This window comes from Hemiscyllium ocellatum, chromosome 23 (assembly GCF_020745735.1).
Source record: "Hemiscyllium ocellatum isolate sHemOce1 chromosome 23, sHemOce1.pat.X.cur, whole genome shotgun sequence".
NCBI lineage: Eukaryota > Metazoa > Chordata > Chondrichthyes > Orectolobiformes > Hemiscylliidae > Hemiscyllium > Hemiscyllium ocellatum.
In genome coordinates this window covers 6442611-6466047 of record NC_083423.1, presented here as the reverse complement: position 1 = coordinate 6466047, position 23437 = coordinate 6442611, and the positions used below count along the sequence as shown (strand labels likewise).

At 42.8% G+C, this 23437-nt stretch overlaps 1 protein-coding gene across 1 annotated transcript in view; it reads left to right on the top strand.

Moving 5' to 3' along the window:
• Nucleotides 1-7390, top strand: part of LOC132826647 (proline and serine-rich protein 2-like) — a 61421-nt gene extending 54031 nt beyond the window's left edge. The window contains exon 4 of the mRNA XM_060842629.1: nucleotides 1583-7390. Within this exon, the coding sequence (XP_060698612.1) occupies nucleotides 1583-2538 (956 nt within the window). The 3' untranslated portion in view covers nucleotides 2539-7390. The remainder of the gene's footprint in view (nucleotides 1-1582) is intronic.
• The last annotated feature ends 16047 nt before the right edge of the window (nucleotides 7391-23437 follow it).

The following is a 23437-nucleotide window of genomic DNA, read 5'->3' as shown; positions in this document are numbered from 1 at the left end:
AACGATATTCTCTCCTATGGTCAACCCACACCACATGGACTGCAGAGGTCTAGAAGGCAGCTCATCCCCACCTGCTTAAGGAGCAACTAGGGACAGGCAGCACCAGCCATGTCGCACAAATGAAGAAAAAAATTACCAATAACTACCAGGGTTATAAGTCGAGCAATTACATGGTCAACCTGTTCATGTCACTGTTATGGCACAGGGATAGCAAATCAGCTTCACAATCACCGGATTTGATATAGAATAGAACAGAATCCCTGCAGTGTGGAAACAGACCCTTCGGCCCAACAAGTCCACACCAACCCTCCGAAGAGAAACGCACCCAGACCCATTTCTCTACATTTACCCCAGATTAATACACCTAACCTACACATCCCTGAACACTATGGGCAATTTACCCAGGCCAATTCACCCAAACCTGCATATCTTTGGACTTTGGGAGGAAACTGGAGCATCTGGAGGAAACCCGCACAGACACGGGGAGAATGTGCAAACTCCACACAGACAGTTGCCTGAAACGGGAATCCAACCTGGGTCCCTGGTACCGTGAGGCAGTAGTGCTAACCACTGATCCACCATGCCCAATTGTCCCTAATCAGAATTTATGAATAACAGTTCTTAGACACAAAGTTTATAACTTAAAAAAAAGATTTATTAATACTAGAGCATTAGTGCAACAAATCTAAATGGCAAGGTTGTCCAGTAAATATACTTTTTAAACTTAATCTTCTTTGATCATAATCCTCAGTCACACAGACAAACTGACAGACAGAAACAGTTAAAAGATAAATTACAAAGAAAAAAAAATTTGTAATTTGCCTTTTCAATTCTTGGATAATGAATTGTCCATAACTGTACATCTAATTTTATCATCACCGGTGAATGCAAACTGTTTCAGTAGGTAACAGAAGTATTTACTTATTTCTTACAGACTGGGATTCTTTTCTCAGAACATTCAACAATTGCTTAACTGGATGAGAGCGAGAGAGAGAGACAAGTAACACAGAGCAGCTAGTTGTAAAGATTCCAAAATCATTTTCCAGCTGCCGAAGGCAGTCAGAACCAATTCTCTCCCTCCCTTTTTCTTTTCTTAATCAACATTTTCTGCGGTTGGCTAGTTAGCATTGTTCCTCCCTTGACTGACCAATTGAACATCCAACCAGACGCCATCCCAGAGCACAGCAGCACTTGATGCTGAACTACATTTTTCCTTCTTGGGAACACTGTTCCTCAGTAATTAAGATGCACTGTCTTCCAGGACAGTGACCAACAGCAAACAGTTACATTTGTTTTCTCTGTTAAAAAATGCGGTTTTCAAAGCTCAACCAACTCTAACCTCAATTCACAGTTCCACCTCCAAAAAAAGGAGAAAAATCAAAGAAAAACAGTGACGGTCTCTATGTACTTTGATTAAAATGAGAGTGATTTTATTATGGCAATAATTTATTTCTTCCTCCCATTGACAATAATTGGAGTCACCATCAATCCACGTATACGAATAAAAATTGCAACAATGTTAACTTGTGAAAAGAAAGGCATTTCCAACAAGTCAAAAACGTGTTTCTTTCTTTCTTTCTAGTTGACAAAGACAGTGGTGTGCTGCGGAAAGAGGAGGTTCAGACAAAGCAAGAGAGTCCGCCTGCCGTGCCCCCTATGGCACAGGTTAGAAAGCAAAGAAGCTTTGAGAGAACTTTACCAGAATCGGAAATAGAGTCAGCCAGAGTCTCTTGGAGCCAGACAAAGCCGCCCGGATCAGTGCCAACTCCGATGGTCATCGCACAGAAGATTGCAGAGAAAAAGGGCGGGAATGGGGCCACATCGCCTTTGTCACCAAAAGAGAGGAAGTGGTCCACATCTGAGAGCGACCAGCCGGACTCGATCTCCCCGACCGAGAGTCATGAGTTTCAGTACAAAAATGTGAAGCTGCAAAGGTTCCCGTCCAACATCAGCATTTCTATGGCAAACAAGGAATACAACAACACCATCACCAAAGCAGCTGTCAAAGTTCAACAGCGCAAAGCCCAAGTGTTGGCCAATCTGGGTGGGGCAAGCCTTCTTGCTGTTGAATCTGATGAAAGGCAGCAGAAAGATAATCTCAATGGCCCAAGGAGGAGCTTGTCGTTCAATGAGGTGGTGGCAAACCAAGCGAGGGGTGAGACCCCGAACAAACTGGGGCTGGTCAAAGAATTGGACGAGTCTGAGTCGGATAATCCCAGTGGCTTCAAGCCAAAGACCAGGAATCCACCTCTGTCTCAGTCTATGAAGGTCCAGCCTGTGTCCAACGGTGCCCCTGTGACCAATCCCATCACCCCAGCTGTGAAAGCTCCGGTCTCCAAGCCTGAAACAAAAGAGACTCCTCACCTCGGTCCCTTAATAACTACTTCTGAAATCCACAGGTCAAGGTCCATTCAAAGACCAACTGGGTTCAGGTCTCAAGGAATAACAGTCCAGTTCTCAGGCCGTGGAGCAACAAATGATTCCCGCAAAGAAGCTTTACGGAAATTGGGCTTACTGAGGAGCAATGACATTCAATGAAAACTTGATGATCACTTTTCAGGGACATTTTATGATGCCTTTTGTTCAAGAGCAAGGAAGACAATCCTGCTTCCGTGCTGCCTTTAAATATAACCAAAAGGATTTCTTTAAAGTGCTAGCCTTTGACTAATGATGGCTGACTCAACTATTGTTGAGTGATCAGAATGACACGTTGACCAGAGAGCCAGCAACTGAAGCAGATCTTCACTCATCCCTCTCTTTTTTTAATTCAGTGGAGATGACATCATTGGCCAGAATGGATCAAGTTCGGGTCATTGTATATGTGATTCTCATCTCTTTGAGCTTGTTTCGAGCACTGTGCAATGTTCCAAATGGACCTAAATTGGAAGTATTGGTGAACCTTGGGCTATCTCAGCTGCAGGAAGATGAATCACCTAAGCTTCAGACCATCTTCAATGTCATAAACCTCACCAATAAGGTGTAACTCACCAAGTCATGAATTATAAGGAGTGGAAGCGACTTGGCTATTTGTCCAATATACAACTGTCACAGTGCAGCTATAACCCAGTGACAAGTTGCTAAATACTCTGTTTATGTGAAGCAGAGTGAAATACTCTACAAATCACATTTGGAGAATTTGTTTGTTTGACTCCTGTGCTGTTAGAGCGTGGACCTTATCTACTAGACTGTACTGATCTAAGCTCAAAAATGCCAACAGAGTAATGGCCCTACATTCAACAGCTCCCCCAACTGCCAACTTCCAGGCTATTTACTTGTGAAAAAAATCTGTCAAAGTGACAGTAGCAATCCAGTCTCTCTTGAGTTAAACACTAAAATAAAGAACTCAGGATGCTGAAAAGGGATGCTGAAAAACGGAGTCAAATCAGGTTGTGTCAGAAGTGGACTAACTGCTTACTAACCCAAAGGAAGGTTCAAAAGTGGAACTTATCTTTAAGGAAAGACAACACCATTTTTATTTTTATTACATTTGTCTTAACATCTATTTTAGAAAGAGCCACCATCTCATTTTAAGTAATACATTAACCTTTATTATTTGTTGGATGATATGATTCTGTTCATGAAGTTGTTGCAATTGGAAACAGTAGATTTATGAACAAAGTACAATTTTAAATCACATAAAGGGGAAGGAAAGTAAGGGATGTGTTTTTCTTTTAGTCAAAGTGCTTTTCAGCGAATGAAAACACAATGCCCATCAACAATTTCCCCTGTTCCAGTAACATCCTTAATGACAGAGAACAGAATCTCTCTCCGAGCCCTGGTAATCTATTAAGCTGTGAGTTCCAGCAAGGCTACACATGCAAATCAAGTACAATTTATAGAGACTATAAAAGAGTTGTTTAAACCTTACTAATGCAGTGAGTGCTTCTCAGAACCTCTGACATGGAGGTGCTGGTGTTGGACTGGGGTGGATAAAGTCAGAGGTCACATGACACCAGGTTCTAGTCCAACAGGTTTATTTGAAGTCACCTGATGAAGGAGCAGCGTTCTGAAAACTTGTGGTTCCACATAAACCTGTCCGATAATAACCTGGTGTCATGTGACTTCTGGCTTCTGTAAACCTCAGGCACTGTGCTCCTTCCTTCCACAATCTTTGTCACTCTCGCCTCTACCAAACAAATTGCCCTCAAACTCTCTGTCCTGTTATTAAATATTCTTCGCATTTATGGCCCATCCGTAGTTGCCCTTGAGAAGGTGGTAGTGAGCTGCCTTCTTGAACTGCTGCACTCCCTATGCTGGGGAGGCACGGCAGTGTTGTTATTGAAGGGAGTTAAAGGATTTTGATCCAGTGACACTGAAGGAATGTTGTTACATTTCCTCAGTCATGATGGTGAGTGGCTTGGAGAAGGATTTGCTGGAGGTGGTGTTCCCACTTATCTGCTGCCCTTGTCCTTCTGGACGGTAGGACCCATTTTCTTGATTACTACTTCCAGAGAAATTGCCAGAACGTCACCACCTGCGATGTTGCCCCACTTCCCAACCCAATTTTGTGCTCAAGGTTCTACCTTCCTAGTTGTGCATCTCTTCCAGAATTCAGGTGGAATCTATTCACTTGGATTTCTGCCCATCTTACAGTTCTGATGTAACGTTAACCATATTTAGACAGCCATCCTGTGTGGCTGCAGTCAGGATTCTTTGGTTTTAGTGATCCATCTCATCCATCCTGCAACCTTTGATGTGGCTGATCCCTGTGATGACGCTCCACTCACTGCCCAGTCAGCGAGCTGCCTGTTCCTGCTCCTACTCTTTATCACGACTGTGTGAAGTATCTCATTTCTGCCCCTTCACTGTGGATGCAGCAGAGAGCCAGGGGTCCATCATTAGCCCCTTGCCCTTTCTCAATTCCATACCCCATGAAGACATCATTCCCTAAAAGCTAAAAATAGATCTCTGCACTTTTTTGAAATGCTTGTGATGTTTGTCTGCCGAAATATCAACCATTTCCTGAAGAATTCGAGCCATGACAACGCCACTGGATTTACACACTGTGCCATTAGAATCAGACTAGTTACAGTATGGATAAAGGCCATTCAGCCTGCCCTATCTCTGTTGGCTCCTTGCAAGAGTGACTCAGGGGAGTCCATTATCCAATAAAATATTGACACTAGTTGTTAATTTGACATTTTCTGGCAAAGATATTCACAGACTATCAAAAAAGTATAGTTACAGAGTAACCAGGATGCAAATAAGTATCTCCTTAGTTTGATAGATGGACATCATTTTTGGAACCCTTTTGTTCTCTGAAAAGGATATGGAAGGTTTGGGATGGGTCAGAATGTGTGAGCTAGCTCTGAGACTGATACACTTTTTATTCCATTCAGATTAGGTGGATTGGCCATCTTAAATTGCCCATAGTGTCTAGGATGTGCAGGCTTGGTAGGATAGGGTTACAGGGATAGGTTCGAGGGGTTGGATCTGGATAGGATGCTCTTCGGAGAGTCAGTGTGAACGTGATGGGCCAAATGGCCTGTTTCCACACTGTAAAGATTCTATGATTCTGTGATCAAGTGATGTGAAGCCCACTCAGACAAGAGGAGTTGAAATGACAGACCAGTCCTGGTCCAATGGATATTTTCTAATCAACGTGTTCAGAGATGTTATTACACACCTCTGGAGCAGATGGGACTTGAACCCAAATGGAATGGTTCAAGAGGCTAAATGGCCTTCCTCCAGTTCTAAGCTTCTCAGTTTGTGACCAGGTGAGCCCAGAGCAGTTTGGTGCTGTCCTCCTCCCTTCGGTTATTGATTGGGATTTCTGCTGGTTTCTCAGGGACTGTTCCTTACACGGAAGGAAAGCTTTCCCAAAGTGTTGCCATGGTGACGGCAATTGGTCACACTGAAAATAAAATTGTCAAAAAGGAAATTTCTAGCAAGACCGTTATCCTCTGGTCCCTTAGACTCTCCTTCCTTTTTGATTACTTCAGTTGGTAGGTTTTGTACATATGGGATGTTTTGTGTAAATATGTATGAATGGCATTGTAACAGAATATTTTATATAATTTACACAGATGCTTCAGGTCAAAATCTTTATCCAGTGCCATCTCTACACAATAAACTGAACCGTTCACAATTACTGTAACTATTAACTTCAAATCATGTTTTCCACATTTTTCTTGCTAGCAGAAGGTTTAGACCATGTGTCATTCTCTTTGAGTTATTAGTACAAGTTACACATCTCAAAGTCTATTGGCCATCTCTTTGGAGTCTTGGTTGACTTGGTCAGACTTCCACTCACTGTTGGTCTTAAATTTGGGATGTCAAGGTTGTTAAATATTTAAATAAATCAACCCCCCATTGCAGGAGGAAAACATCTCACCCTCACTTGTCTATGTCAATGGTGACGTGCTACACAATTAACACTGCACTGAATGTTGTAGTGTACCTGAGAATGATCCTCCAAATAAGACATTTTGGAAAGTAGGACCATAAAAAATAGGAACAGAAGTAGGCTATTCGGTCCCTCAAACCTGGTCTGTTAGTCAATAGGATCACAGTCGATTCAACATTCCTCACGTCCACTTTCCTGCTCTTTTCCTGTGACCCTTGATTTCCCGACTGATCGAGAATCTATCTATCTCCACCTCGATTATACAGAAGGACTCTGCCCCCAAAGCTCTCTGTCGAGTTCCTCATCTCAGTCTTAAATTGCTGTCCCTTTATTCTGAGACTGTGCCCTCTGATCCTAGATTCTCCCACGAGGGGAAACACTCTCTCAGCATTTACCCTGTCAAGCCCTTAAGTTGTCGGCACAATGTCTGTTCTTATTCTGGTTTGTATTTTACAACATTGTTGTTTAAATCAAAGTAATTCTGAGTCTTTCCATTCAGTGACTACTTTTTGCTGCATTGTGAGGTTCCTCCTTCATGTTTTCTGCTGCATGCAGACTGACTGGTTAAAAGATTTTGAGGTGAACATACAGAGCTGTGTGCTATCATTGGAGTGGATTACCTACAATAGAATATTGTGAGCTGGTCACTAGTTACAGTATATTCATAATGTGAAGTGCTTACTAACTTTCAGCTCATCGCACCAAATAAAACTACAGTGATGCGCTGTTCATGAATTAACTATTACATTTTTTATTATATTTGCATATATATTTGTCTTTTCAACAGATCATTTTGAAATGCATCCCAATATTAAATGATATTTATGCACATCGCAAATATAAACATTTTAAAACTAATTACTTCACTTGTGTTCCACTGATAAATCACATACGTGTACACTCGAGTACAATTATCGAACAAGTTAGACAATATTTTTTTAAAAGACACTGTGAATGTTCTGGAACAGTTGTGTGGGGGTACTGGTGGGAGATTTCTTGTATTTCTTATTGTAAACATTAAAAGACTACAAATGTAAAGAAAAAGATTCTTGCATCGATGGGGAGTTTTCATGGTTAAAATTACCTTTTAGAGTCATAGAGTCATAGAGATGTACAGCATGGAAACAGACCCTTCGGTCCAACCCGTCCATGCCGACCAGATGTCTCAACCCAATCTAGTCCCACCTGCCAGCACCCGGCCCATATCCCTCCAATTCATATACCCACCCAAATGCATCTTAAATGCTGCAATTGTACCAGCCTCCACCACATCTTCTGGCAACTCATTCCATACACGTACCACCCTCTGTGTGAAAACGTTGTCCCTTTGGTCTCTTTTATATCTTTCCCCTCTCACCCTAAACCTATGCCCTCTAATCCTGGATTCCCCGACCCCAGGGGAAAAGACTTTATTTATTTATCCTATCCATGCCCCTCATGATTTTATAAACCTCTATAAGGTCACCCCTCAGCCTCCGACGCTCCAGGGAAAACAGCCCCAGCCTATTCAACCTCTCCCTATAGCTCAAATCTTCCAAACCTGGCAACATCCTTGCAAATCTTTTCTGAACCCTTTCAAGTTTCACAACATCTTTTTGATTGGAAGGAGACCAGAATTGCAAGCAATATTTCAACAGTGGCCTAACCAATGTCGTGTACAGCCGCAACATGACCTCCCACCTCCTGTACTTAGTACTCTGACCAATAAAGGAAAGCATACCAAACGCCTTCTTCACTAGCCTGTCTACCTGCCTTTCACTAGCCTTTCAAGGAGCCATGAACCTGCACTCCAAGGTCTCTTTTGGTGCTGTGTTGAGGGGCATTAATCTACAGATCAAAGTCCATTAACAAAATGTCAGTTTTATATTCACTGTTCGGAATTGGGCATTGCTGGCTAAGCCAATGTTCATGATGTGGAGCTGCCAGTGTTGGACTGGGGTGGACAAAGTTATAAATCACACAACATCAGGTTATAGTCCAACAGGTTTAATTGGAAGTACTAGCTTTCGGAGCACTGCTCCTTGCAGTGCTCCAAAAGATAGCACTTCCAAATAAAACTGTTGGACTATAGCCTGGTGTTGTGTGATTTTTAGCATCTATGGTCCATCCCTAAAATCCATGGAGAAGGTTGCTTCCAATTAAAAACGGAGAAACAATTTCTATTTTGTGCAGTCCCTGAACAGACTGCTGCCTCATCAAACTTTGGTCCAATGCCCACTGGATGGAGTTAGTCATTGTCCATCAGTGCTTCTGCAGAGTTGGAAGGTACACATTCCTTGCTGTCTTAAGGTTGGGTATCAACACCAAGTGTAGAAGCACTCACTCTGAAAGGAGTACTGTGATTACACTAAATGTAGAATGGTCAAACCTTTTCCTCTGCATTAGATTACCCTCACAGAGATTCCCACTGAGAAAGAGGGCTCCGGTTTGCCAGCTTCCCCAGTTATTACCATACCTGTCCTAGTACCACTGGGTGCTATGAAGCGTTGGCCCAGGGTCACTCATTCTCTCAGTTTTCCCTTCCCTCAGCGGTTCTGTGATTAGGTAAAAACAAGTGCTCCAGATGCTGAAAACCAGAGCCTAGATCAGAGTGGTGCTGGAAATGCACAGCAGGTCAGGCAGCATCTGAGGAGCAGGAAAATCAACATTTCGGGCAAAAGCTCTCTATTCCTGATGAAGGGCTTTTGCCCAAAACGTCAATTTTTCTGTTCCTTGGATGCTACCTGACCTGCTGTGCTTTTCCAGCACCACTCTAATCTAGGCTCAGTGGTTAGCACTGCTGCCTCACAGCACTAGGGACCCAGGTTTAATTCCAGCCTGGGGCGACTGTCAGTGTGGAGTTTGCACATTCTCCCCGTGTCTGTGTGGGTTTCCTCCGAGTGCTTCGGTTTCCTCCCACAGTCCAAAGATGTGCAGGTCAGGTGAATTGATCATGCTAAATTGCCCATAGTGTTCGGTGCATTAGTCAGAGTGGGTTACTATTCTGAGGATCGGTGTGGACTTGTTGGGCCGAAGGGCCTGTAGGAAAACTAATCATAACTAACTAATCATAATAAAGTGGTAACACTCCAGTTGGCACCTTTGGGCCCAGCTGAAACTGGAAACGTGGTACCTGGTGTTTGACACACCTCATTAGAAAGGCTGATTCACGTTGAGAGATAACCTGTACCCATTCGTAAATTCCCTCTCAACTATCAGGAAGCAAAGGATCTTAACAAGTGACAACATATTAATTTCTGCCTTGCAAAGTTGTTCAATTACCTGCTGGCATCTCTTTCGATTTGCTGTAGTGTCAGGCCACTGTTAGGTACGTGATCCTTTTCAATTCTCTTTTATTCTGAATTGACACTGGAGCCGGGTAAAGATTAGGTGCTAAGCTTCTCTGCTTTAAAAGAGAGCTCCTTCTTGTATTGATAGTCCAAGTGAATTCAATCCAATGGTAATATGATGAAACATGATTAACGGGGCCCTCCTGTGGCACAGTGGGAGTGTCCTTACCCCTGGACTGGGAGGGCAGAGTTCAAGCCCCACCTGCTATGTAGCCACATTGTCAGAACAGGTCGAGGAGAAAAACGGGTTAATGAAAGAATGATGTCAGAAGTCACATGGGACCAGGTTATAGTCCAACAGGTTTATTTGAAATCACAAGCTTTCGGAGCGCTGCTTCTTCATCAGGTTAAGTGGAAAATGGAACATGATTAAGGGGCTCTTGCGGTGCAGTGGCAGTGTCCCTACACTTGGACCGAAGGCCCAGGTTCAAGACCCACCAGCTCCAAAGGGTGTGTAATAACATCTCCGAACAGGTTGATTACACAAATAGGTTAAAAAGACCTATTTGGGGCAGTGGTAGCGTCTCTACCTCTGAGCCAGGAAGGCTGGGTTCAAGTCCTGCCTGCTGTAGAGCTACATAATAATATCTTTGATTAGAACATTTTTAGAAGTGATGGCCATCTTTCTGACCGAATGAGAATATTGTGTCAAATAGATGATGACCAGCATGATCACCATTCTCATTACCAGAAGAAACACAATTTAAAACACGTTTGCCATGGTATCCAGTTGTTACTGAGCGATATGACATTTGAAAAGGAATGTTTTATAAAGATTGAAGATAAATGCAGCAATCTTTTGTAGACATCAGCCCACTCTCTTACTCAGACCTGGAACACATCCAAGTAGACATCTAAAAAAGTTGTTTGTGTGAGTCACTGCATTAAACAAGCATTTTCTTGCCTATCCCTAATTGTTAGGAGTTAGCCACATCACTGTGGGTCTGGAGTCACATGTAGACCAGACTACATTCTGGTTCCGTAGAACGGTTACTCAACAAAACGTTAACCCTGAACTCTCCTCACAAATGCTGCCCGAGCTTTTCCAGCAATTTCTATATTTGGTTCGGATTTCCAGCATCTGCATTTCTTTTAGTTTTTTTGTAGACCAGGCCAGGTAAGGATGGCAGATTTCCTTCTCTAAAGAACATTAATGAACCCAATGTTCTTACAAAAACTGACAGAGGTTACATGGTCAGGTTTTTTTAATTATGGATTTTTAAAATTGGATTTAAGTTTCACCATCTGCCATAGTGGGATTTGAACCCGTAACCCAGATTCATGTTTTTAAAATTCATTCACAGAATTACTGGCTAGAACAGCATTTATTGCCCATCCGTAATGGCCCAGAGGGGATTGCTGTGGGTCTGGAGTTGCATGTAGGGCAGACCAGGTCAGGACAGCAGTTTCCTTCCCTAAAGAACATTAGTGAACCAGATGGGTTTTTCCAACAATTGGCAATGGATTTACGGTTATCATTAGACTCTTAATTCCAGATTTCTGTTCTCGAATTCAAATTTCACTATCTGCTGTAGTGGGATTTGAACCCAGGTGTCCAAAATCCTGGGGTTCCAGATAACTAGTCCAGTGACATTACCACTACGCTACTACCTCCTCCCACATTAAGCATGGAACACTCCAGTTGAGACGTAACGAGGGTTTCAGCAGGAGTTACAATGAAGCATCAGCCTCAGACATCATAACCTTTGAACTGAACTGACCAAATCATCCCATTTACTTCATCAATCTCGCTAACAATTTGTAAACATATATACCGTGTCTTGAAGAACTCCACTCCAGTTGCTTACTGCAATAAATATTGGGCAGAAACAAAATAGCAGAGATAAGAAATGGAATCATACACTCACATAGTCCAGACAATGCCCTCAGCCCACCAGAGGCTGTACTGCCAAAGATGCACCAGCCCCGCTTTCCTGCACTAGACGCATTGGCTTGAATGTTAAGACATTTCAATTGCTCATCCAAGTAGCTCTTAAAGATTGTGACATTTCCTAGCTCAACTACTCCCCCAGGCAGTATTCCGGATACCCACCAACCTCTGGGTAAAAAATGTTTTCAACTCCCCTCTAAACCTCCTGCCTTTCACTTTAAAATTTTGCCCACTTGTTATTGACCTTCTAGCTAAGGGGAACAGCTGCTTTCTATACACCCAGTCCTTGCCCCTCCTATTCTTATATCCCTCTAGCAGATTCCACCTCAAACTTCTCTGCTCCAAAGAAAACCCAAACTTATCCAACCTTCTCCGTACCTAAAAATCTGAAATTAAAATAGAAAATTCTAGAAATACTCAGCATGGCAGGCAGCACCAATCAAACTCAAACCAGGTAACGTTTTGACTCTCCTTCAGAATATTATTTCTCTATTTCTCCCTCCATCAGTGCTGTCAGGGCTGTTTGTGTTTTTATCATGGCGATAACATTTGGAAATCAGAAACATTGATCTATTTCTATCAGAATATGAGTCTGATATTTACTCAGTAACTTCTGTTGTTGCATGGCCTTAGGGAATATTTACATTCAAAAGAGGTTTCAGAGTCTTTATTCGAAATGTGTGTTTGTACTTTCCCAGAATAATGCACCTCTTATGCTTCAGTCAACAATAACCCTCTTCACTGCACCGTGTAACTAAAATCTAATAAAAGGGTAAAGTAGGTACCTAGTAAGTTGATACTTTCATAAAACAAACTGTCTTTTATATGGGCAGAACCAGGTCAGCCTGTCACAATGTTGAACAACATTTATCTCACACTGCATTCATGTTCAGAATTATTCTGGATAATGAATTCAAATTCTGAATTAGTAATAAAAGACTTGCATTTATGTAGCGCCTTTCATGACCTCTCATAGCCAATGAAAAGCTATAGCTCCTGGCATAAAGGTGGGAAAGACAGCAGACAATTTGGCATAGCAAGCTCCCACCAATATCAATGCCATAATGACCAATTCAACCTTTAGGATGCTGACTGTGGAATATGTGTCAGACAGGATACCACGGTAAGATTCCTAAACGAAAAACCAAAGTACTGCAGATGCTGGAAGTCAGAAAGAAAAACAGAAATTGCTGGGCTCTTCTTCTTGGATGTGGGAGTTTCGGGAGAGTTGACATCTTACTGAGGATTATATCTGCAATAAATGTTGTTGGTTGCAAATCCTGTCAGATTGAATGGATTGGTTGGAGCGACAGTTCGAGGCAATGAGGAATTTACAAGAGCAAGGAGGTGTGATGAATGGCAGTTATAGGAAGGGAGATAAGCTGCAGTTACTATCAGATAGATGGATTAACTCAAAGAAAGATAGGAGGGGTAGGCAGGTACTGCAGGAGTCTTCTGTGGCTATTCCCATTTCAAGCAAGTATGCTATTTTGGAAAACGTAGGGGGTGATGGACTTTCAGGGGAATGTAGCACGAAAGCCAAGTTTCTGATTTCAATTCTGGCTCTAATGTAATGAGGGATACACCGGGTTCCAAGTGATCGATTATGTTAGGGAACTCTCTAGTCAGAGGCACAGACGGACAGTTCTGTGGCCAGCAGTGAAAAATCAGAATGGTGTGTTGCCTTCCTGGTGGCAGTACAAAGGATGTCTCAGAGAGGGTGCAGAAAGTTTAAAAAAGGGAGTGGGACCAGCAGGAGGTCATTGTACACACTGGCATCAACGACATAGGAAGGGAAAAAGATGAGATTCTGAAGGGAGAATATAGAAAGTTAGGCAGAAATTTAAAAAGGAGGTCCTCGAGTAATATCTGGATTAATTACTGGGAGCTAATGAGGGCAGGAATAGAAGGACAGAGCAGATGAATGCTTGGCTGAAGAGCTGGTGTATGGGAGAAGGATTCACATTTTTGGATCATTGGAATCTCTTCTGGGTAGTAGTGACCTGTACAAGAAGGATAGATTGCACCTGAATTGGAAGGGGACTAATATACTGGCAGGGAGGTTTGCTAGAGCTGCTTGGGAGGATTTAAACTAGTATGTTGGGTAGGGGGGTGGACGTGGGACCAAGGGAGATGGTGAGGAAAGAGATCAATCTGGGATTGGTACAGTTGAGAACAGAGGGTAGGCATGAACAAAGCAGAGAACAAGGTGAGACTGATTTATTTCATAGCAAGAAGCCTAACAAAGAAAGCAGATGAACTCAAGGCATGGTTAGCAACATGGGACTGGGATATCATAGCAATTACAGAACCATGGTTCAGGGATGGACAGGACTGGCAGCTTAATATTCCAGGATACAAACGCTATAGGAAGGATATAAAGGGAGGCAAGAGAGGAGGGAGGGTGCCATTTTTGATAAAATTACAGCTGTACTTTAGGGAGGATATTCCTGGAAATACGTCTCGGGAAGTTATTTGGGTGGAACTGAGAAATAAGAATGGGATGATCACCTTCTTGGGATTGTATTATTGACCTCTAATAGTCAGCGGGAAGTTGAGAAACAAATCTGTAAGAAGATTTCAGCTATCTGTAAGAATAATAGGGTGGTTATGGGAGGGGATTTTAACTTTCCAAACATAGACTGGGACTGCCATAGTGTTAAGGGGTTAGATGGAGAGGAATTTCTTAAGTGTGTACAAGAAAATTTTCTGAGTCAGTGTGTGGATGTACCTACTAGACAAGGTGCAAAACTTGACCTACTCTTGGGAAATAAGGCAGGGCAGGTGACTGAGGTATCAGTGGGGGGACCAATTTGGGGCCAGAGACCATAATTCTATTAGATTTAAAATAGTGATGGAAAAAGATAGACCAGATCTAAAAGTTGAGGTTCTAAATTGGGGAAAGGCCAATTTCGACAGTATTTCGCAAGATGTTTGCAGGTAAAGGGACAGCTGAAAAATGGGAAGCCTTCAGAAATGAGATAATGAGAATCCAGAGAAAGTATATTCCTCTAAGGGTGGAAGGAAAGGCTGGTAGGTACAGGGAATGCTGGATGACTAAAGAAATTAAGGGTTTGGTTAATAAAAAGAAGGAAGCATATGTCAGGTATAGACAGGATAGATCGAGTGAATCCTTAGAAGAGTATAAAAAAAGTAGGAGTATACTTAAGAGGGAAATCAGGAGGGCAAAAAGGGGACATGTGATAGCTTTGGCAAATAGGGTTAAGGAGAATCCAAAGGGTTTTTACACATATATTAAGGATAAAAGGATAACTAGGGAGGGAACAGGGCCCCTCAAAGATCAGCAAGGCGGCCTTTGTGTGGAGCTGCAGGAAATGGGGGAGATAGTAAATGAGTATTTTACATCAGTGTTTACTGTGGAAAAGGATATGGAAGATATAGAATGTCAGGAAATAGATAGTGACAGCTTGAAAAATGTCCAGATTACAGAGGGAGGAAGTGTTGGAAGTCTTGAAATGCATAAAGGTGGAAAAATCCCGGGGCCTGATCAGGTGTAACTTAGAACTCTGTGGGAAGCTCAGGAAGTGATTGCTGGGCTCCTTGCTGAGATATTTGTATCATCGATAGTCACAGGTGAGGTGCCGGAAGACTAGAGGTTGGCTAACGTGGTGCCACTGTTTAAGGAAGGTAAGGACAAGCCAGGGGAGTATAGACCAGTGAGCCAGACATTGGTGGGGGGCAAGTTGTTGGAGGGAATCCAGAGGGACAGGATTTACACATATTTGGAAAGGCAAGAACTGATTAGGGACAGTCAGCGTAGTTTTGTGTGTGGGAAATCATGTCTCACAAACTTGATTGAGTTTTTGAAGAAGTAACAAAGAGGATTGATGAGGGCAGAGCAGTAGATGTGATATATATGGACTTCAGTAAGGCGTTCAACAAGGTTCCCCATAGGAGACTGGTTAGCAACGTTAGATCTCATGGAATACTGGAAGAACTAGCCATTTGGATACAGAACGGGCTTGAAGGTAGAAGACAGAGGGTGGTGGTGGAGGCTTGTGACCAGTGGAGTGCCACAAGGATCGGTACTGGGTCCACTACTTTTCGTCACTTATATAAATAATTTGGATATGAACATAGGAGGTATAGTTAGTAAGTTTGGAGGTGTAGTGAATAGCAAGGAGGTTACATCAGATTACAATGGGACCTTGATCAGATGGGCCAATGGGCTAAGGAGTGGCAGATGGAGTTTAATTTAGATAAATGTGAGGTGCTATATTTTGGGGAAGCAAATCAGAGCAGGACTTATACACTTAATAGTAAGGTCTTAGGGAGTGTTGATAAACAAAGAGACCTTGGGGTGTAGGTTCACAGCTCCTTGAAGTGGAGTCACAGGAAGATAGGATAGTGAAGAAGGCGTTTGATATGCTTTCCTTTATTGATCAGAGCATTGAGTACAGGAGTCAAGAGTGTGGCGCTGGAAAAATACAGCAGGCCAGGCAGCATCAGAGAATTAGGAAAATTGATGTTTCAGGCAAAAGCCCTTCATCAGGAAGCATTGAGTACAGGAGTTGGGAGGTCATGTTGCAGCTGTACAGGACATTGGTTAGGCCACTGTTGGAATATTGCATGCAATTCTGGTCTCCTTCCTATTGGAAAGATGCTGTGAAACTTGAAAGGGTTCAGAAAAGATTTACAAGGATGTTGTCAGGGTTGGAGGAATTGAGCTACAGGGAGAGGCTGAATAGGCTGGAGCTGTTTTCCCTGGAGCGTCAGAGGCTGAGGGGTGACCTTATAGAGATTTATAAAATCATGAGGGTCATGGACAGGGTAAATAGGCAAAGTCTTTTCTCTGGGGTGGGGGAATCTAGAACTAGAGGACATAGATTTAGGTTGAGAGGGGAAAGATATAAAAGATATAAGTAGCAATGTTTTCACTCAGAGGGTGGTGCATGAATGGAATGAGCTGCCAGAGGAAGTGGTGGAGGCTGGTACAATTTCAACATTTAAGAGGCATTTGGAGGGTATATGAATAGGAAGGGTTTAGAGGCATAAGGGCCAAGTGCTGGCAAATAGGACTAGATTAGGTTGGGATATCTAAACGGAATGGACAAGTTGGACTGAAGGGTCTGTTTCCGTGCTGTACATCTCGATGACTGTGTGACTTGAAACACTAACTCTTCTTCCTCTCCACAGACCTGCTGAGCTTTTCCAATAATTTTAGTTTTTGTATCAGGGTAACATTCTGGCTTGGACTGACAAATGGCTGATGATCCTTAATATTGTAGGCTTGTACTTCTACCCTCCCTAATCATCGAGTCAGAGAGATGAAAGCATGGAAACAGACCCTTCGGTCCAACTTGTCCATGCCAACCACATATGGGTTCACTCTGGACATCAATAACCCAAGGCAGTTTTAACAATGAGAGATACCCAATGTTCTTTATTAAAGCAAAGTATAGTGCAAACCTCTACAGCAATTTTACCCAGTACAATGCCCACAATCACACATGACTTGGTTAATGTGGATGTGTGCTGAAAATGTGGTGCTGGAAAAGCGCAGCAAGTCAGACAGCATCCAAGGAACAGGAAATTCGACGTTTCGGGCATAAGCCCTTCTTCAGGAATGTGGATGTGTGAAGATCAGACCAAAAGAGATGATCATCCCACTTAATCCCAACCTCCAGACACTGAGCAGGTGACCTCCTGAGCTAGCTAGCTATACACTAAAGCAAGTTTTCATGCTATCGTTGTTCCATACAGATAGGCTCTGTGTTCAAACTTTGACACTACCCAGTCTCCAATAAATGGTCATTTTGATCACTGGCAAACATCACAAACTAGTATGTTTTCCACAGTCAGTTTGATTGATTCCCTATTAGGTCTTAACCTTGGATAAAAGCTCATCTGTTACACTTAGACCTTGACCTCAGCTAGCTTCCTCACACTGTTGTCACCTTGATGTCAATCTGCTGTTTATTAACACAACACAATACAATGATCAAGCACTCTCTATCAAATTATCAATAATGCACATTACCATGTCTAATTCACTGAATGTTTTTAAATTAGCCTCCAGATTTTCAGAATTATTGTGAGAGTTCAGTCCATTACGGTTGAACTTAAAACACATATTTCAAATACACACTCTTTCAAACAGAAACATATTACAGCCAATGGCATTTCTCATCAGTACATTGTCACCAGGCTTCATATGTTTTTTTTTGTTGTTTCTTCAGTTAACCCATCACATTTTGGGTTAATATCTACAATTTCCATCCCTCCAACACCAGTGTGTTACGTCTGGTATAAGCACAGTCCTACAGAGTTATGTGCAGTAGCTCTCCGAGGTTATTCCAATAATTTATGACAACGTTATAAGTGGACACAATATTTCCAGCCAAGATTACACAATCCCTGCTCTTAACCCAACTTCATTTCAGCTTCAAAGAAAGGGTCAATGGGAAGATCCACGCATCTGCCTGCACCCAGGAATTAGTTGAGATGTGAAAGTTGAAGTTTAAAAGCTGAGTTCCATTCTGAACTAGGGTCACTGGATTTGAACCGTTAACTCTTTCTCACTCCACAGATATTGCCCGACCTGCTGAATTTCTTCAGCAGTTTCTGTTATTGTTTCAAAACATTCCAGTTCAAATAACACAAATGTGTCAACTCAATATTGACTGGGATTCTCTAAGGCTTAGAAATCTGGATGGAACAGAATTTTCTAGAGGGTTTTCGAGAGCACTATGTAAGTAGTTCAATTCTGGAAAGGGCCATATTGAACATCAGGTTGGGGAATGAGCCCGGCCAGGTGGCTGATGTTTCAATAGGGGATTACTTTGGGAATAGTGATCACAATTCCTTAAGTTTTAGGATACTCATGGACAAAGATGAGAGTGGTCCTAAAGGAAGAGTGCTAAATTGGCGAAGGTCAACTATACCGAAATTCAGCAGGAGCTGGGGAATGTAGATTGGGAGCAGCTGTTTGAAGGGAAATCCACATTCGATATCTGGGAGGCTTTTAAAGACAGGTTGATTAGAGTGTAGGACAGACATGTCCCTGTGAAAATAAGGGATAGAAATAACAAGATTAGGGAACCACAGATGACAGGTGAAATTGTGAGACCAGCTAAGAGGAAAAAGGATGCATACATAAGGTCTAGGCGACTGACAGGCAGACAAAGCTTTGGGAGAATATTGGACCAATCTGAAACGAGGAATTAAGAAGGCTAAAAGGGGTCATGAGAGCAGGGTTAAGGAAAATCCGAAAGCCTTTTGTTTATATATAAGGAGCAAGAGGGTAACTAGGGAAAGAGTTGGCCCACTCAAGGACAAAGGTGGAAAGTTATGCAGAATCAGAGAAAATAGGTGAGATTCTTAATTAAAAATCACATAACACCAGGTTATAGTCCAACAGGTTTATTTGGAAGCACTAGCTTTTGAAGCGCTGCTCCTTCAGCAGGTGGTTGTTGATACTCCACAGTTACCTGATGAAGGAACAGCGCTCTGAAAGCTAGTGCTTCAAAATAAACCTGTTGGACTGTAACCTAGTGTTGTCTAATACCAGCATTTCCAAATCATGAGATTCTTAATGAGTACTTTGCATCGGTGTTCACCGAAGAGTGGGACATGGCGGACATTGAGGTTAGGGATACATCTTTAATTTCTCTCGGTCAGTTCAGCACAAGGAGGGAGGAAGTGTTGGGTGTCCTAAAAGGCATTAAGGTAGACAAGTCCCAGGTCCGGATGGGATCTATCCCAGGTTACTGAGGGAAATGAGAGAGGAAGTAGCTGGGGCTTTAACATATCTTTGCAGCATCCTTGAACATGGTGGGCGGGAGGAGGTTCCAGAGGATTGGAGAATTGCTAATGTTGTCCCCTTGTTTAACAAGGATAGCAGGGATAATCCAGGTAATTACAGGTCTATGAGTCTGACGTCAATGGTAGCGAACCTACTGAAGAAGATACTAAGGGATAGGATCTATTCCCATTTGGAAGTAAATGGGCTTATCAGTAATGAGCTGCATGGTTTTGTGCAGGGAAGGTCATGTCTTACAAACCTAATAGAATTCTTTGAAGAGATGAAAAAGTTGATTGATGAGGGAAGAGATGTAGATGTCATATGCATGGTCTTTAGAAAGGCATTTGATAAGGTTCCTCATGGTAGGCTGTTGAAGAAGGTGAAGTCACATGGGGTCCAGGATGTACTAGCTCGATGGACTGGGAACTGGCTGGGAAACAGGAGACAGAGAGCGGTAGTGGAAGGGAGTTTCTCAAAATGGAGACCTGTGACCAGTGGTGTCCCACAGCGATTCGTGCTGGGACCACTGTTGTTTGTGATATACATAAATGATTTGGAGGAAGGTGTAAGTTGCCTCATTAGAATAATTTGCAGATGACTGTAAGATTGGTGGAGTAGCAGATAGTGAAGGAGACTGTCAGAGAATACAGCCGAATATAGATAGATTGGAGAGTTGGGCAGAGAAATAGCAGATGGATTTCAACCAGACAAATGCGAGGTGATGCATTTTGGAAGATGCAATTCAAGAGCAAACTATACAGTGAATGGAAAGTCCTGGGGAAGATGTACAGAGAGATCTGGGTGTTCAGATCCATTGTTCCATGAAGGTGGTAACACAGGTCAATAGAGTGGTCAAGAAGGCATATGGCATGCTTTCCTTCATCAGGCAGGGTATTGAGTACAAGAGTTGGCAGGTCATATTACAGTTGTATAAGACTTTGGTTCGGCCACATTGGGAATACTGCATACAGTTCTGGTCGCCACATTACCAAAAGGATGTGGATGCTTTGGGCAGGGTGCAGAGGAAGTTCACCAGGATGTTGCCTGGTATAGAGGACACTTGCTATGAGGAGAAGTTGAGTCGATAAGGATTGTTTTCATTGGAAAGGAGGAGGTTGAGGGGGGACCTGATTGAGGCCTACAAAATCATGAGCGGTGTAGACAGGGTGGATAGCAAGAAATTTTTTCCCAAGGTGGAGGACTCAATTACTAGGGGTCATGAGTTCAAAGTGAGAGGGGAAAGGTTTAGGAGAGACATGCATGGAAAGTTCTTCAGGCAGAGGGTTGTGGGGGCCTGGAATGTGTTGCCAGTGGAGGTGGTAGAGGCAGGAACAATAGCATCATTTAAGGTGTATCTAGACAGATACATGAATGGGCAGGGAGCAGAGGGATACAGATCAGTGGAAAATGATGGACAGGTTTAAACAGAGGATCTGGATCGGCGCAGGTTGGGGGGGCTAAAGGGCTTCTTGCTGTATTGTAGGGTTTTTTTGTTCTAATAAATATGTCAAGCTCAGTCCAGCTCCCACACTCCACCTGTATTTATACAAATGTAAGTTTTTGTTGTAAGTTACATAGAGAGACAGGAATAGGCATTAATATTAATACATGGAGAGTGAATGCCAATGGATATAGTAACAACAGAATCTAATGCCAACATGTTATTGCTGTACAAGTTCTGAATGCTGTACACTGGGGTGACATGCTGCCTCAGTGGTTAGCACTACTGCCTTACATTGCCAGGGACCCAGGTTCAATTCCAGTCTCTGGTGACTGCGTGGAGTTTGCACATTCTCCCCATGTCTGTGTGGGTTTCCTCCCACAGTCCAAATATGTGCAGGTTAGGATGGAGTGGCCATGCTAAATCATCTATAGTGTTCAAGGATGTGGTTTAGTCAGGGGTAAATGTAAAGTGGTAGGGTAGGAGAATAGGTTTGAGTGGGATATTTTTCGGAGGATTGGTGTGGACTTGTTGGGCTGAATGGCCTGTTTCCACACTGCAGGGATTCTATGAAACATTTTCAGGCAAAAAAGATAGTTGCCTTAGGCAAAATATTGCGACATGGTATTATTTCACAGGAGGGATTCTTTCACCATCCTGAATTGGAAACTGCTGACTCTCTGGGTCAGAATCCAGGAATTCCCTCCCTAAGGGCATTATGGGTCGACCGACAGCACATGAAGTGTAGCAATTCAAGAAGGCAGCTCACCCCCACCTTCTCAAAGGGGAATACTCTGGCACTGTGGTAGTGTCCCTACATCCGAACCAGGAGGCCGCGGTTTTAGTCAAATCTGCGCTATGGGAAGCAAGGCCTAATGGGGTCAGTCAACAAAATGTGGAGCTGGAAAGGCACAGCAAGTCAATCGGCATCGGAGGAGCAGGAGAGTTGACATTTCAGGTGGGGAGGCTTCATCAGGACCTGAAACGGTGAGTCTCCTGCTCCTCGAATGCTGGGCCTTTCCAGCTCCACATTTTACTGACTCTAACTATCAGCATCTGCAGTCCTTACTCTCGCCTAATGGTATTATCAATCCAGAGACCCAGGTAGTATCCAGGAGAGTTGGGTTTGAATTCTGCCATTGCAGATAGTGGAATTTGAATTCATTAAAAATCTGGAATTAAGAGTTGAATTTCTGAGGGGAAAACAAAAACTTTAGGTTGGGAAAGCTGACCTACATGTGACCCCAGACTCACGGCAATGTGGTTGACTCTTGGATAGGAACCAGCCTGGGACACCTTCATTCTATGAATTTCTTTTAAAAGCATATAGGCAGGTTAAAAAATGAAGTTGCCAACTCATTGACCCTTATCCAAATTCTTGGGCTGGGGTCAAAGATTATGTTCCATTTTTTGACAAATTCTGTGATTGTTTTCAAATGCAAGAAGGTTTAGTTGTCAAGCCAGAGGCTTCCCATCAAATAACAGACTTTCTGGAATGTCTTATCTGCAAAATATATCATTTTATTTGAAGACACCTCTTCTTCGTCAAATTCCATAATGAGGATGCATGAAAGAAATATTGTAGTTTGTCAGTGGGTTTCTGTGTAACATCACTCATCACAGACTGTCACAATAGAAGCATTTACCTCAGTGATTCTAATGCAAAAAGCTTCCGGAAATCTGCCTCTTCTGAATGAATCACTCATTTCCCCATTCCTTACGGTTCAAGCAAAAGCCAATGTATAAAGATTCCATTGTTACCCTGAAATTTCCAACAAACAAGGTCTTTCTTTTAAAGCTCAGTTCGAGATCCCAATTGTTGCTTTTTGACAACGACATGGCATAGTTCAGTCAATCTAAACTCTGGCATAAAAGGTAGGTTCAAGAATTTCTTTAACAATGTTTTATAGGGTTAGCTCAGTTGGCTGGATGGCTGGTCTGAAATACAGAGTGACACCAACAGCGTGGGTTCAAATCCCACTCTGGCTGGGGGTATTATAAAGGACTCTCCTTCTCAACCTTTCCCCTCAGGTTAAACTACCACACATTTGTCTGTCTGTCTCTCCCTCTAATGAAAGAACAGCCCTACAGACTGGCAAATGTATGGTGACTTTCCCTTCAGGGTGCAGTGGGGCTGTGCGTCTGGACTAACCAATCAGAGACGAGAGTTAAAATCACACAACAGGAACTTAAATTCTGTGAATTAAAATAAACCTGGACTAAAACAAAAAGGGGAAAGTGAGGGCTGGAGATCAGAGTCAAGAGTGTGCTGCTGGAAAAGCACAGCCGGTCAGGCAGCATCTGAGGAGCAAGAGAATCGACGTTTCGGGTAAAAGCCCTTCTTCAGGAGGGAGTTCCTGATAAAGGGCTTATGCCCGAAACGTCGATTCTCCTGTTCCTTTGATGCTGCCTGACCTGCTGCGCTTTTCCAGCAACACATTTCTCAGCTCTAAAACAAAAAGGCAGCCTCAGGAATACGGACGTTAAAAAACATTTGAATCAACCCTTTCCTGCCCTCCTTACCAAGTCAAGCCCATAAGTGAATTCCAGATCTGTGTGGCAAGGTGGTTCAATCTTCACTGATACCTAAAATGGCACAGACACTCAAAAGCAAAGGGGATAAGGTACTAGTGGTGTGACATTTTAAGAACTGAATTAGTGCAGC